Source organism: Anoplopoma fimbria, chromosome 11 (genome assembly GCF_027596085.1).
Source record: "Anoplopoma fimbria isolate UVic2021 breed Golden Eagle Sablefish chromosome 11, Afim_UVic_2022, whole genome shotgun sequence".
Taxonomy (NCBI): Eukaryota; Metazoa; Chordata; class Actinopteri; order Perciformes; family Anoplopomatidae; genus Anoplopoma; species Anoplopoma fimbria.
In genome coordinates, this window is record NC_072459.1 from 22,809,017 (window position 1) to 22,824,635 (window position 15,619).

General features: G+C 39.5%; 1 protein-coding gene across 8 annotated transcripts in view; it reads right to left on the reverse strand.

The window, feature by feature from the left end:
* Window positions 1-4,083: 4,083 nt before the first annotated feature.
* Window positions 4,084-15,619, reverse strand: part of LOC129098661 (myosin-10) — a 49,829-nt gene continuing 38,293 nt past the window's right edge. For 7 of the 8 annotated variants that reach the window (XM_054607739.1, XM_054607735.1, XM_054607737.1 and 4 more), the window contains 26 exons: window positions 14,215-14,408; window positions 13,853-13,974; window positions 13,467-13,536; window positions 13,007-13,167; window positions 12,796-12,904; window positions 12,527-12,658; window positions 12,204-12,410; window positions 11,947-12,084; window positions 11,632-11,755; window positions 11,329-11,500; window positions 10,283-10,495; window positions 10,021-10,165; window positions 9,699-9,905; window positions 8,910-9,014; window positions 8,665-8,817; window positions 8,321-8,569; window positions 7,937-8,149; window positions 7,631-7,843; window positions 7,384-7,545; window positions 7,164-7,292; window positions 6,869-6,957; window positions 6,203-6,326; window positions 5,838-6,046; window positions 5,601-5,709; window positions 5,188-5,360; window positions 4,084-4,402 (listed from right to left, as the gene is read on the reverse strand). In XM_054607739.1, the coding sequence (XP_054463714.1) occupies window positions 4,249-4,402; window positions 5,188-5,360; window positions 5,601-5,709; window positions 5,838-6,046; window positions 6,203-6,326; window positions 6,869-6,957; window positions 7,164-7,292; window positions 7,384-7,545; window positions 7,631-7,843; window positions 7,937-8,149; window positions 8,321-8,569; window positions 8,665-8,817; window positions 8,910-9,014; window positions 9,699-9,905; window positions 10,021-10,165; window positions 10,283-10,495; window positions 11,329-11,500; window positions 11,632-11,755; window positions 11,947-12,084; window positions 12,204-12,410; window positions 12,527-12,658; window positions 12,796-12,904; window positions 13,007-13,167; window positions 13,467-13,536; window positions 13,853-13,974; window positions 14,215-14,408 (4,076 nt within the window). In that variant the 3' untranslated portion in view covers window positions 4,084-4,248. Of the gene's footprint in view, window positions 4,403-5,187; window positions 5,361-5,600; window positions 5,710-5,837; window positions 6,047-6,202; window positions 6,327-6,868; window positions 6,958-7,163; window positions 7,293-7,383; window positions 7,546-7,630; window positions 7,844-7,936; window positions 8,150-8,320; window positions 8,570-8,664; window positions 8,818-8,909; window positions 9,015-9,698; window positions 9,906-10,020; window positions 10,166-10,282; window positions 10,496-11,328; window positions 11,501-11,631; window positions 11,756-11,946; window positions 12,085-12,203; window positions 12,411-12,526; window positions 12,659-12,795; window positions 12,905-13,006; window positions 13,168-13,466; window positions 13,537-13,852; window positions 13,975-14,214; window positions 14,411-15,619 lie in introns of all 8 variants that reach the window. The other variant, XM_054607740.1, reaches the window with a different exon arrangement.

The following is a 15,619-nucleotide window of genomic DNA, read 5'->3' on the forward strand; positions in this document are numbered from 1 at the left end:
TTGTCTGGCCCAGGAATTGAACCCTGGCTCCTCTTGCTGTGAGGCGACAGTGCTATCCACTACACCACCGTGCAGCCCCAAAATGATATAACTTCACAATTTTATCCTATTAGACATTTCTGTAAAATTGTAAAAAAAAATGCATAATGATTGTACTATGGCCAGCAACGTGGTTTGTAACAGGGACCTTTGACCACCAAATTTGAATTAGTTCATCCTTGAGTTTGCACCAAATTTTAGGAAATTCCTTACAGGTGTTCCTGGGATATTGTGTCCATAAAAAGGACAGACAACCCAAAAAAGAACAATTCAGGCAACAATTGTTGCTGGAGGCATAAAATTGTCATAAAAAATGTCATTGTATAGTATGTCATTAAACATGTTATACAAAAGTTAAACTATAGTATGTCAAAAAGTCATAGTATGTCATTATAAATGTCATTAAAAAGCCAAACTGAACTAATAATATGTCAAAAAGTTTGAAAAAGCCACACTATAATATGTCGTCAAAAGTAATAAAGTATGTCAACAATTCATAAAAAATCATATTATAGTATGCATACTATGGTTTGTTAAAAAAAAGTCATAAAAAGTCATCGTATAGTATTTAAAAAAAAGTCTGTATGTGAAAAAACATAAAGTAGGTAGAAAAACATTACAAATTCATAGTAGTATGCCCAAAAATGTTTTCCCAAAAAATCATTTTTTAGGGTGAAAGTCAAGTATATGTGCCATAGTATAGCTTTATGCTGTTTCCATGTTGGCCACTGGGTGGCGCTGTCGATAACCAAAGCATTTCATTCGAGACTAATTTGACACAGGTGTGGAGAACAGCGTGGTCTAGGATTTGTTATCGTAGGTCAGGTGATTGTGTTTTATTTTTAGAAGATATAGGCTACTTTTATTATAATTTGATTAAATATATGTTATTGTATATCAGTTTTTAAGTTAAGGCTTTTGGGCAATTTATTTTATTTTCTTCACACTTTGGAAGACACACGTACAATGACTAAACGGTACGTCAATAACAAGTAAAAAACTCAATCAAAAGTCACAGGGGAAAGTTAGGACAGCAGACAACACAGGTATTTTCACTATGTTTAATCGTGATATTTCTAAATACAAACCCAGCTAAAATAATATTCATATTTGAATATTTTTACAAATAAATCCAGTGGTGGCTGATGATTGTTTCGAACAAAAAATGTTGAACAAATAATAAAAGTCATAGTAAAGAATTTCGAAAAAAGTCATAGCAGGTAGATGAATTTTTATTAAAAAGTCATAGTATAGCATGATAAAAAAATCATGAAAAAGTCATAGTATGGCATGTAGAAAAATGTCAGGGATAGCATGTTGAAGACTTTTATTAAGAAGTCACAGAATTACAAAAGTCATACTATTACCATCAAAAATATCATTAAAAAAGTCGTGGTATGATGAAAACAGTCATAGTTTAATATGTCGCCAAAAGTGATAAAAAGTCATAGGATAGCATTTCGAAAAAGGTGATAAAAAGTCATGGTATAGCATGTCAAAAATATTACATTAAATTACAGTTATATTAAATATTAAAGCATGTCGAAAAAAGTCATAAAAAAGTCATAGGATAGCATGTCGAAAATATTCAAGAAAAAGTCATAGGATAGCATGTAAAAAAAAAAGTCATAAAGGATGTGGAAAATGAGTCATAGTATAGTATGGCAAAAAGTGCCATGTAAAAGTTCATAGTATAGCATTTCGAGGATTATTATCAAAAAGTCATAGTGTAGCATGACGAAAAGAAAATCCGAAAAGATTCATAGTACAGTTTGTCGAAAAATGTCTTTAAAAACTCATGAAATATCATGTCATAGTAAACATGTCGATAAAAGTCATAAAGTTATAGGATAGCCTGTCAAATATTTTTATAAAAAAGTCACAATATAGTATATACATTTTTTTAAATTTAAAAACAGTATAGCATGTCAAAAAATGTCAAGAAAAAAAGTCATTGTATGGCCTGTCATTAATAAAATCCTAGTCTAACATTTAGAAAAAAGTCATGGTGTAGTACTTCGAAAAAAATAATTAAAAAAAGTCATAGAATAGCATGTCAATTTTTTTAATTTAAACGTCATAGTATAGTTTGTTGAAAAATGTCATAGTATAGCATCATCAGAAAAGGTCGTAGCATGTTTAAAAAAAGCAATAAAAAATTCATAAAGTCATAGCATAGCATGTAATAAATATTCATGGTGTAGTTTTGAAAAGAAAATTCATAAAACCTGTCCAGGGTCTGCCCTTAGAATCTAACCCTGAACAGAATAAGTGTTTAAAGGAAATTGATGGATGTCTCTGTGATGGAACTACAAACAACTCCCCCATTTGGACACAAGCCAAAAAGATTGTGATCCACTTTAACAATGAATTATATTTTATCATATCTTATTCTTAAACCAAAATTGAAATCTTCAAAGAGTAACCAGTAACTATAGATGTTAAATAAATGTCCGTAAAAACTGCAATTTTTCCACCTGAAATGTAGTGAAGTATAAAGTAACAGAAATAACAGCACTAAGCCAGTTCCTGTGTAAATGTACTTAGCTACTTTCTAGCACTGGTTTCTATAATCTGGATTTAATTTAGTGGAATTATTGTTGATGCATTTTCTGAAACACTGTGCAAATGGTCAAACCTCCCTACAAGTACTGTGAGAAAAATATTTTCTCAAATCATCTTCTCATTTATTAGTTTCTAAACACAGGGACATCTGAAGCAATAGGCAGAAGAAAAGGAGGGAAAAGAGCAACTTGAGAATTGAGCATCATGTTGATGCTGATTGGCCTTATTTTTCTGCAAAAGTTTGAAAATGGATGACATCACTAACGCAATGGCTGATAGCTCATACAATGTACATGGCATAATCAAGGACTAATTCAATGAATGGAATTAGGACTCAGAGTGAATTGGGATCCATAGACTTTAATGTATCATATGGCTCCTAATAACTCAAACTGTACATGTCATGATAATTAGCGTAGATACAGCTGATCAATGTGCAATACCGAGCATTTTGAATACGAATGGAGTTTGTACTGTATACAATAGCAGAGATATAAATACAGTTGATGTCTATTGGATTGTTTTTAAATCTTAACTCAAAAAGTATAAAAGTTATCAATAAGAAAAGTCATAGCACCCATCTACAAAGAACCCCTCACGGTTTGACATGTCAATCATTGTGGTAACAGAAAGAGTAGCAGGACAGAAAAAGACAGAAAATCAGTTTCCCACTAAGAGTAAATTACAAATGCAACTTTGTGAATATTGAAATTATGCATGGTTCAATATATATCTAGTACATGTGGCATAAATGGGTTTTGAGTTTTGGATGAGTGGAAAAAAAGGCACAGAAGAATGAAGTAAAAGTACAGTGTGGTCACTGCTTTCAGCTCTCGCACCAAATAATTACAAGTCAACACAGACCTACTGTCAAACATCATCATAAGAAAAACACAGCGTCAGAAGAGCAACTTAATATAGCGCTGAGGCGACAAGGCAGCTTACAGTCACATTTCTATATTCATATGCAAGCAAACAATCCTAGCATAGGACTGGAAAAAATACTATGCAGTTAAAGTTCAACTAACATAACTAAACTGATTTATATGATGAGCAAACTGTAGATTGATGCAAAAATAGTAATGTGTGCTCTAACAATAATCTAAGGAACAGATTACTTTTTATATATATAATTTAGCATTTGGAAGCATTTTAAATGGCTAAATACTGGTCCAACTGAGAATAATTATGTAATTATGATCATTATTTTTCTGGTCTCTGCATGAGGGGGCCTTTTTTAGTTGACAACTTATACACATGTGCATTTTTTAAATGAAAAGCACTTCTATCGGTGATGCAGCTCATCTCCCATATTAGGTTACTGAATAAGTCTATACTCAATGCATGATGGAAGTTGATAATATATTATACAGCCCTGCAGCTTGAGAAGGAGGGGTAAGGCAGAGTAGTGCTTCTCACAACTCTAAGTGGGGCGGTAAAGAGAGCGTTTGGGGTCAAACTGCTGGTGTCTGCAAAGGTTTAGGTTTGAGGAGTAAGGTCAGAAATATAGTTTTTTTTTTATTGCCGAGATCATGCTGCTTGTGTTTGGAGAGGACAGATCATACAGAAGAAAAGGGTCCATATTCAAGTTGGGAAAATCTAAGCATTTCTGTTGGGAAGAGCAAAAGTTAAGGCTTTCTCGTTCTACTCTGGCTGGGGTGCCGGCGTCTCATTGGCATTGTTGTCGGTGATTTTGTTTTCCAGCTCATCATCAGACAGGAGGTCCAAGGAAGTTCCCTCCACCTGAAGAGGGCGTCTGCCTGGCCGACTGGAGGAGAAGCTGATGGGGCCGCCACGTCTGCAGGGGAAGAGGACCGGAGGTAAAGCGAAGGTAAAAAAGCAAAAGGTTTCTAATTCTCTTCCAGAACTTAAATCAGAACTCATTTCCACTCAGGGTTTCATGAATAAGGTTAACTGTTTTTACGATTTAATGCTCCTGAATGTTTATTATATTCAACACATTGATGATTTAAAGTTTTTTGTGTCCAATATGCTTTCTTGAGGCAAATAAATTAAATCTGTTATTACCAACTCCATCAACTGGTAACATTTAAGTACACATTACTTAGTTACGCCTAATTCTGTTTGTAAGTTTTTAAAGACCCTGTACATCCACACAAGTGGTTCCACGTCTTCTAGCTGATTAAACTTCTGCTGGAATAACATGTCACCTAACTACAAAAACCAATAAGAATGGATAAGGTGTAACTTCTCCCTCCCAAAACTAATGATAGTCAGAGAGATGCCAATCAATTTGTCTGATACTTTAATCACCAAATAGCATTACGGTCTTGCAGTTGTATGTCTGAAGTTGCAGTTTACATCCATGTCTGTCCAAAATGGCATCCCTTCATCATGGTCTTTATATTTGACAACTAAATTCTAATCATTTCATCCTCGAGTCCAAGTGGATCTTAATGCCAAATTGAAGTAATTCCTTTCATTCCTGAAATATCGCGTTCATGACAATGGGACAGACGGCTTGAAGGAATACCCCAAAACGTAATGCGAGTCACGGCATAATAAAGGGAATGCTCATTTGTGAATGTCAGACAGTGGATGCTTTCATCTGCTACAGCGTACCTGAGGCGGTTCTTGAGTGTGTGAACCTCGCGGCTTAGACCCTCGCTGGCCTCGGTGGCGTCATCCAGCTCTCTCTGCAGTTTCCTGCGTGAGGCGTTGGCCCTAGTGGCTTCCTCCTCAGCCTCCTCCAGCTGACGCTTCAGCTGCTTCATGCGAGAGCTAGCCTTTTCCACCTTCACATACAGACACACAAGCAAGAGTTAAAAAAAAGATCACCTATGATCGGTGCTTTAATGTAATGCATATGATTCGAGAAGATGAAAAGGAAAAATAGCAGTAACCAGAGAGTTCAAAACACAGTGATTGATCTCTTTGTGGGTCTAAACAATTTGTGCGGGACGAATGGTGATCCGTGGCAAATTCTTGCAAACCTCAAATCACATCAGTGTTAATGTTAACAGTGTCAGACATACTTGTTCTTTAAACTGGTCGGCATGGCGACGCTCATCCTCCACTTGCATGCAGATTTCTTTCAGCTTCTTCTCGGTCCGTCTCACAGTCTTGTTGGCTGCTGCTCGCTCCCTTTAGTGGAGAACGAGTGAAGGTTAAAGAAACAGAGCAAGATTTAGCGTCCCAAGTAAACACGTAAATCTGTTTCAATTGATCTCATATTTTAGTTTAAACTGGGCGGGCAGTGTATGAATTCTCACTTGGCCTCCTGCTCTAGCTGTTCCTCCAGCTGTCCAATCTTGGCCTCCAGGGCAGTGATGGAGGCCTTGAACCTGTTCTTCACAGAACCCTCCAGCTCGCCCAGCTTGGCCCGCAGCTCCTTGTTTTGACGCTCCAATTGCTGGCGAGCGTTTTCACTCTTTTGGCCGGTGCTGCGCTCCGCACTCAACTCTGTAGTCAGGGTGTCCATCTGAGGTGCAGAGTAAGGGAGGAGGAAATGGAACTTCATGTCATTGATCATTTTGCAAAGGCTAGTTAAAAATTCTTACAAATGGAAAGATGTAATTAGTCCAATGAAAATAAAAACTAATAAAGATGTTCGCTGATTCAGCTCAGAAGACCTCACCTGCATAGTGGTCTTTCTGAAGCGGTCGTTGAGTAGCTCCATGTTACCCTGCTCCTCTTCAAGCTCCTCCTCCAGTTGAGCAATGCGAGCCTCCAGCCTCCTCTTCTCATCCATCAGAGCGGACCTGACACACAAAGAAATAAATGTTAAAGATAAAGACACAGAGGCTATTTTCTTCATTGCATGTATCAAAATATAATTTTATCAAGTTTCTTTTTTTCTTTTAACCCCAAACTATGTGTTCTAAAAGTTTCTGCTGAGGGGTCAAGAAGTGAAAGGTCTTTCAGTAATATTTGCATGTAAGAAGCGAATGTGTGTGCGTGTGTGTGTGTATCAGAAATAATAAGCTTGATGGCATTCTTTTTATAATTTTCTGAAGTATAATGACTTACTCAACTTAAAGAGTGTATTTGAAAATGTAAAATATACTAGCTGATACTTTGATTGTACATATGAGGAAATTGGATGACCTTTTGACTAATAAAGGCTATGCTGCTTTATAGCCTTTTTAATTATGTTTTTTCTTAAGTAACTTATGCTGTTGTTGTTGTTTTTTACAACTATTGTTATTATTATGTGTTTTTTTTCTCTTAATCTCTTGGACCAAAAATAATAATAATCACCATTTGATACTATGGTGTGATCAAGCAGGTGAAGGTTACTTACTTTCCAGATGTGCTGTTTGAGATTTCATCTTGCAGCTCATCCCGTTCCTGCTCTGCGTGGCGACGACCCCTCTCAGATGCTGCCAGGTCCTGCAGAGATAAGTCAAAGGTTAAACACAAGTATTTCTTAGTTTACCATAAAGCTGAGAGGAACCATTCAATACTTTATAGTGAATATACAGTAAATACAAATACCTATTTAACATAAACCAACACCCTCCAACCCTAACTAAGCAGAGTGGCTACAATGTGACACAACAAACATTACAAAATATCTGCACATCACTGTCCTGTACCTCATGTAGCTGTACAATCTCAGCCTCCAGACTCTTGAGTTTCTTCTCATTTTCCTTGGATATGGCGAAAATATCATCTCTAGAAGCACGGGCGTCTTCCAACTCCCGCTGATAGTCCTTCATTTGGGCCTGAAGGAGAAAACATATGGCTCAGAATGGCTGCTTAATGTGATGCTTAGAATGAGTGGTTTGAATGGAGATTCAAACATCAAATCCGTACCTGTAACTTGCGCAACTGTTTGATGGCTTCGTCTCGAGCCTTGTTGGCTCCTTCTATGTGACCCTCTATATCCTTCAAATCCATCTCCAGCTTCTTTTTAGCAGCTACAGCCAAACCTCTCTGCTTCCTCTCGTCCTCCAACTCCGCCTCCATCTCTCGCACCTGAGGGGCCAGCACAAGTCATTAGTGTGAAGGGATTCAACTGTTGTTAAAGTGTTGTTATTTAATGTTAAGTGTGATTCTGCACCTGTTTGACCAGCGCTCTCTTCTTCTCATCGTTCTGGTCGTCCCGGCCCTGGAGGTCTCTCTCATACTGGGCTTTCATGGCCTGCATGTTGACCTCCAGACGCAGCTTAGCATCCTCTGTGCCCTGCAGCTCGTCCTCCAGCTCCTCCAGCTGAGTCTTCATCTCCTCCAGCTGCTGTTCCAGCGTACGCTTGGACTTCTCAAGCTCGTGGACCTGACGGTGAGGAAATAAACAGAAGATGATTGGTGAGACTACTGCTCACTTTTCCTAGCAAATCAAACATGCTTTATTGATCCCAGCACTCACATTCTTGCCCACGTCATCCTTGGAGCTCATCAGATCCTCCATTTCAGCACGAAGCTGCTTGTTAACCCTCTCCAGCTCCTCTTTGGCCTCCAACGCCTCGTCCAGAGCTCTGGTCATGGACAGAGCTTTGGTCTCCTTCTCCCTGGCCTCGGCTTCAGCACGATCACGCTCTTCAGCGTAACGAGCCGAGATGCTCTTCTCCTCAGCCAGCAACTGCAGGAGGAGGAGGAGGATGTCAGAGTGCTGCTCAAAATGATGTTGTATTATACTGTATTATATTACAGTATTTAAAATATACATCTAAAACAAGCTTTCAAACTCACTCCATCCAAAGTAAGAAATATCTGTAAAACCCAGCAAATATCCCCAATAAAGCGCACTCACCTGGTCAAACTTCTTCTGTTTCTTCTCCAGGTTAGAGACAATCTGTCTCTGGTGATCCAAGTCTACAGTTAGATCATCCAGTTCCTGCTGCAGACGGGTCTTTGTCTTCTCCATCTTTTCAAAACCGATAGTCTTCTCTTCCAGTCGCTGGCTGGCCAGCTCAAAGTCCTTCTGCAGTTTCTTCTTCGTCTCTTCCAGGCCCTCGATTGTTCCCACATCGTCCTCCAGCTTCTTCTTGCTCTCTGACAGCTTAAAAAACCCGAAAAAAACCCAACATTATTCTGAATAAAAATTGATAATATTATTTAAAGGTAGTTTCCTACAGCGGAGACAACCAGTCCTACCTGAGCCTGTACGGTCAACAACTGTTTCTCCAGATTCTTGCGTGACTCCTCATCCTCCTCCTGCTGCTCCTGCAGAGTGTTCTTCTCCTCCTCCAGCTGGCGTATGCGACTGCTGAGGTTTAGTTTCTGACGTGTCTCCTCCTGGAGCAGCTCCTAAATAAAAAAATATATTTGTCCGGTTAGTTTAATAGAAAGAATGCATTAACTTAGGATTGATGATTTTACTCAGAGAAACTGCATGTCACCTGTGTGTCTTGTAGCTGACTGTCAAGTCCAGCGACATCTTTGGCCATCTTGATACCCTTCCTTTCTGAATCTTCCAGCATGGCAGACACATTGTCCAACTCAGTCTGTATGGAGAGGTACCACAGTGTTACCAGGTTATCAATGGAAGTCAAAAGTATTTGAAGAAGATTTTAATATCACATTTTTTTTGCATAAATGATCCAAATAAATCATAGATAAACTATATCATAGTTTTTCACACCTGCAACTGTTAGAAGTGAACTTTGCATGCAGCTTTTCATTTGAACCGCACCTTTAAAGTACCTCAAATAACTGTGTAAAGAAATTAAATTATTTAAGTATGGAGTAGGGTAGGGTAAAGATACAAATACATTTTTGTTTTTTGTCGATTGTATTAAGATGAGCATTAAGCGTCGTTCACAGCGCTGTGATCGCTGTTGGAATCAGTGCACATCGCAGCAAAAAGCCGTACTGGCATTGTGCAAGCACTTGGAAATAATGGGTTTCAAAGCACTATGGGGCCGTTATCGCATTCTGTGGGAAAAGACCTTGATGCATCTAGTGTTCATACATTTGCTGTCTCCTTTTCGATGATTTATCTTGCTTCTATTTTATATCTTAATTACTTTTATCATGCTTTTATTGTACAGCACTTTGTAACATAAGTTTTGAAAGGTGCTATATAAATAAAGTTGTTCATATTATTATTATTATTAATTCTCACAAGCTGACGTTCATAATCAATGACAATAGGACGGATTTCATTGTATTTAATCAAATATGTCCACCTGCAGTTTGTGTGCACGGTCGGCCAGCTCTCCCTTGGCCCTCTCTCCCTCAGTGACTCTGGCCGTGAACTCCTGCAGCTGAGCCTCCAGTTTCTTCCTCTTGTGTTCGGACTCCGTCTTTAACTGCTGCAGGCTCTTGACCTCGCTGGTCAGCTCCTTGTTGGCACTCTCCTGGCTCTGCTTAGTCTTCTCCAGGTTGGCCTTGAACTAGACATAATCAACAACAAACATTAGTGTGGTCAGATGACAAAGTGATGTCGCTTTCTCTTTGGTGGATTGTTAATCCTGTGATATAAGATTGTAGATTGTGGAAAGGCGTTACCCTCTTGGCCTGTTCCAGCTGTTCAGAGAGCTCCTCCAAGGCAGTGCCATGCCTCTGTCGCATCTCCTGGATCTGAGATTCATGGTTTTTAGTCTCCTCCTCAATTGTCTTCTTCAGCTCTGCGACCTCCTGTTCACGCTTGGTCCTACAGAAAAGGTACAAAGAAAAAATGTGACTTTCTTGTTGACTTAATAATAATATGATTGGCTAAATGCCCAACTGTCTTTTATATGTTATATATGTTAAGTTTAGAGTGTGGTACCTTAGTTCCTGCTGGGCAGCGGTTGTATCAAGGGTGTCCTCAAGTTCAGTCTTCAGGGCCTCAAGCTCTTCGCTCAAGTCCCTCTTGAGTTTCTCTGCCTTGTTCCTGGACACTTTCTCTGACTCAAGGTCCTCCTGCAGCTCAGACAGCTGGGCCTGAATCTCCCTCACCTGTTTCAGAGCGTTGTTCTTCTGGCTGATCTCGTCTTCACCCCTGGTAATCGACAAGAACATTAAAGAAGATGCAACAGATTCTCAAATGGCAAGTGGGCATAATATTGTGACTGTGATGGTATGAGAGTGGAAAAGTAAAACCTGGAAACTCAGTGCAGTCTTCCACTAAAAAAAGATGGGCCTGAGCCATTTTACTAGTGTTAGAAAAAGCATTTCTTTTAGTTTTTTGGGGGCATGGGGGTTACATATATGTCAGAAATAATTCATTATTTTGTATGTTAAACTTCTGAGTTTATAAAAATCTATTGCTTAAACAACACACATTAAACCCACAGATTGAGCTCTGTCATTGTGTAAAAACTCCACTGGGTGGCAGCAGAGACACTGTTTCATACAGCAGTTGATGGCTATGGTTTTCTTTGAGGGACACATTTGAAGGAGCTTTATGTTGTTAAGACCAACTTTATGAGGGTGTTAGACCTACAACTGCACATTAAGACCACACAAATTACATGCACACCAATGACAGAGTCACACATCACAAACACTTTCCAATGCAGTGAGAATCAGTAAATAAATACAGGCAGCATGTCAACAATACCTTGAAGCTCAAAGGCAATATTTTTATTTTACAAGATGATAACATCACTGGTCTACCCTTGTCTGGAGAGTTGTCAGTCCAATAAAATGCTTGATATAAAACAGCAGGTGTGACCATTCTGTACAGCTATGTAGCACTTATCGGAGTGACTCACCTCATGAAGCAGAATGTCAATGACTCAATATGTGAACTCCCTACAGCCATATTTGGCTCACACAAATGTTATGCCATACAGAACTGAGCTCATTAATGGTGGTCCCAGTATCGCCTACCTAGCCAATATCATCTGCTGCTCATCATCTTTCTTCCCCAGCAGAGTTTTCAGCTCCTCTGTCTGGGCCTGCAGCTCGCCTATCTGGTCCTGGAAGTCAGACGTCTCCCCATCCAGCTTCCTCTTAGCCTTCTCTAGCTCCTGACGGGTCTTCTCCTCCTTCTTCAGTCTCTCTAAATTAGAAAACAGAGGATGCAGTGGTTTTATAAAACACTAAGAAACGTTTTTTGGTTGTGGTAACTCTACAGGTTAATTTTTCCACTTTAATATTCTATGAATTCTGTATTTTACATCACTCCTTTACCCTCCAGGTCGACCATCATAATCTCCTGCTTGTTCTTGACCTTGCCCAGGTTCTTGGCCTTTTCTTCCTCTTCAGCTAGCATCGAGGTCATCTCATTGATTCGGTCGTCCAACAGCTTCTTTTCCTAAAGGACAGAGATGCAGGTAGGTTAGCGCACAGCAAGCTGCTCAACTCAGCATCAAAATATTCTAATGATCCAAAATTTTTGCCTGTATCTTACTACCGAGTGCATATTAAAGCCTTTTGGAGACTGAGAGACCCTCCATCTCTAATTCAGCTTGAATGTGGACCTGCAGAACTCCCTCTCTCTCTCACCTTGAGGAATTTGGAGTTCTGGTCTTCTAGTAACAAAATGTCCTCTTCAGATTTCTTCATTTTGGCCTCAGTTGTCACTTTCTCCAGCTGCAGCTTCTGCCTGGCAGCCTCCTCTTCATCCAACTGTTCTTCCAAGTCCTACGCAAGTATTTAAACATAATTATATATTTCAGTAATTTGAAATAGCAAAATGTCGTAATATTTTTCCAAGGGTGCAAACATTGTTTTTCAGTAACCACTACATCAATGGAACACACCTGGATATGGGACTGCATCTTCTTCTTCTCGTTCTGCACGCCCTGGTTCCGCTCCTCTTCTTCCTCCAGCCGGGACTCCAGGTCATGAAGGATCTCCTCCAGTTCTTGCTTTTTGGAAGCCAGACGAGCTCTCATCTCCTCTGCCTCTGCGAACAGCTCTGTCTCTGCCTGCAGCTGCTCTGCTAGGATGTTCTTCTCCTCAATTAACTACACGTAAAAAATGTCAAAACGTTTAATTGTGCATCCTAAAAAAATCTAAACAGTTTGTTTTAATTTGGTACCAATGTTGCAGTTTATATTGTATTGCTGCAGCTGTGACTGACCTGCTGGTGTTTCCTCTCCATCTCCACCAGCTCTCCCTCCACCTTGGTCTGCTTCTCTTTCACCTTGACCAGCTCCTCATCTTTAGCCTGCATCTCCTCCTCCTGCCTGGTCACCTGCAGCAGAGGCTTCACCTGTGGATACGGATGGACACAGATGTTTCAGAGGATGATCTCCACCAACAAATCTGAGATTTGTGACCTCTAGAGTCGAACAAATGGCGTCTGTTGCACAAACACCATTGACAACATACTTGTACGGACACACAAACCTTGGTGAAGAGTCTCCACCACTGCCAGTGACGAAGCTTCAAGTAGGCAGCACAGTTCCTCTGGAGAACCTTCAGAGCACTGAGCTGCTGCTGCTTCTTTGCAAAGGCCCTGAAGCATTACAACGAAAGAGGAGGAGAACAAAGACACGGATCAGAAATGTAGAAATGACTGCATCTCAGTTGCAGACGGCAGCAGTAGAGCAACCCTTACTTGCGTGCCAGATACCCCCGGCAGACGGCCTGGAAGTAAATGATGATGTCGGTGATCTTCAGGTCCCTCTCTTCCTCCAAGTGGGCCAGGACTCCGGCCCTGAAGAAGATCTTGCTCTGGCCGATACGGAACAGGTTGCCGTCCAGCTCAAGGGCTTTGATCTATCAAAGACAGAGAGACATTGAAGGGGGAAAGGGCTACTAGAGGTAACTGAAGGAAAAACAGCTGTGTGTAACTTGAGTGAATTCTTTATAAATTCTTCCTTCTTAATTCTTTACTCATACTGTACTTCTTAAATAAAAAACATTTTAAGATGAGATAAGATAAGCCTTTATTGATCCCCAGAGAAGAAATTCGACAATTGCCTCATCATAAAAATGAGACATGATACATATGAGCCTTGTGACCTCTGAGGAAGCAGTCAAGATCATTTGTCCTGTATTGAATCCCAAGTCCTTACCATTCTCTCACAGGCCTGCTTGCCGTCCATGAAGCCCTTTGGAATGGCGTTAGGGGTGAGGATCTCATACCTGGACACAGAGCAGAGAGAATATCAAAGACAAAGGTGAAACCGGATCCATTATATTATCTATCTTTTATTGATAGATAACTGATAACTGCAAAAGTATATTTTGCACCCAGATAGATGCAAAAGTATACTGGTATATATATATAAATAAAGCCATGCATTATATCATAAGAAGTTGAAAAGGGGGAGAGATTTATGATTCTCTGAAACACTTTTATACACAATCTCTATTATATTATATTCCTGACAATTCTGTTTATCCAATGTACTTTTATACGTTTTATATCATACTAGTGAAGTTGACATTACAACATTACCTCTGTCTGAACTCCTGAAAGACGATGCGGTTGGGGAAGCCCTGTCTGCAGATGCGAATCCCCTCCAGTACACCATTACACCTCAGCTGGTCCAGAACCAGGTGGGGGTCTAGTTTACCAGCCTGGGGAAGAGGGGGAGAAAAATAAGGAGATGAAGATGGGGAACATTTGAATGTAGAGGTAAAGGTGCATGATAAATACAGTTTATTTAGACTTGAATGGGATGTATTTTAACTTAAGTTTCAGTAACAAACACTGTAGTGTGTCTGTCCTCTGGGATATATTGCTTTTAACATGATTTAGTGGAGCTGTTTCTCAGTCCAGCAGGTAGAGAGGGTCCCTGTGATAATCTTTAAACTCACTCTTTTCTCATGGTTCGGGATGATGCAGCGGACAAAGTTGGGGTTGGTGTTCCTCAGCGTGGCCATCAGCTTCGATAACTGCTCCTTGTACAGCTGTCCCACGGTGCGGAACATGCCCTTCTTGGTCTTGTAGGCGGCACCAAAGGCTGTCTCATTCATGCCTGCCACCTGGTCCAGACCTACGATTCTGTCGACTGGTGATGAAAAATGATATGAAGAGAAACAGAGAGATTACTGTATTAATGAAAAGATATTGTGATGTTGGTTTTACTGATACATGTGCAGAGTACATCAATGCAGAGTCGTGCTATTGACATGAATGTAGAAAAGAGAAAAGCCAATGACTTGTCTTTTATCTTAATGTTGCCAATAAAGGCTGAAGTCTTCAACTGAGCAGGATTTGCTCTTTTCTTATGTTGTGATAAAGCATGAAGACAGACAATGGTATCACACCAGCTGTGACCAGAGACTATCAGCTGGTTTTAATCTATGGACAACAATACACAAGCTTGTTTCTCTCTGCTAACCCCTACATTTGTAACATATATTTGAATATTGCTTAAACAGGGAAGCTATAAAACTTTTATATCAACCACTGGATTAAACGTAAAATATTAAAATAGCAAATTTATAAAATCACAGCAGTTAGCATGATTAGTCTATTGACTTGCTTTCTGAGTTTTCTTTGTTAGCTACAATAAATCTAAGCTAATAACATCCTAGGCAATTTTAAAGCTGTGTATTATTGTGACAACCCAAAACATTTTTGGATTACATTTCTCATTGCCTAGGCAACCTGAAGTCAAATCAAGGACACAACCCCATTAAGATTTGAACTTTCAAACCTACAACTGCAGTGACTCGTCTTTTAATAAAAATGATTGATGAGTTGGGCCAGATATTCTCTCAGAACATATAAAGCACTAAGTAAGCAACAACTTAAATCAATTCTGGATCAACCTCCTTTTCTTCCTCAAAATTAATTTGGAGACTGATATCTGTGTTAGCTCCAACGCACATGCTCTCGGTTAAGCTTGTTGAATGCACAAAAGATTGAATAGTTACAGGGATAATTATTAATATCATATATAATTTGATCGGTGGACCGCTATCTACGGCAGCTATGCATAGACTAAATTTCTATCTATCTTAGCGTGTTTTATAACCAGTCGAGATTCCTTACCGTACCCCCTTTAGTTGGCTTAAATTATCTTAGATTTTAAGGCCTTTTTGTTTTGCACTAGTATGAAAATAAATGCCTTTCCTAGCTTATTCAAGAAAGTTATTTGATTATTTAGAGTGACAGTAAGCCACCAGCACTCATGAAAGAATGAAAGGTCTTAGTGTCAGACGTTTTTATAGCCATGCAAAGCCAGAGGGGAATCTTTAGAGGGGTGCACAGTGC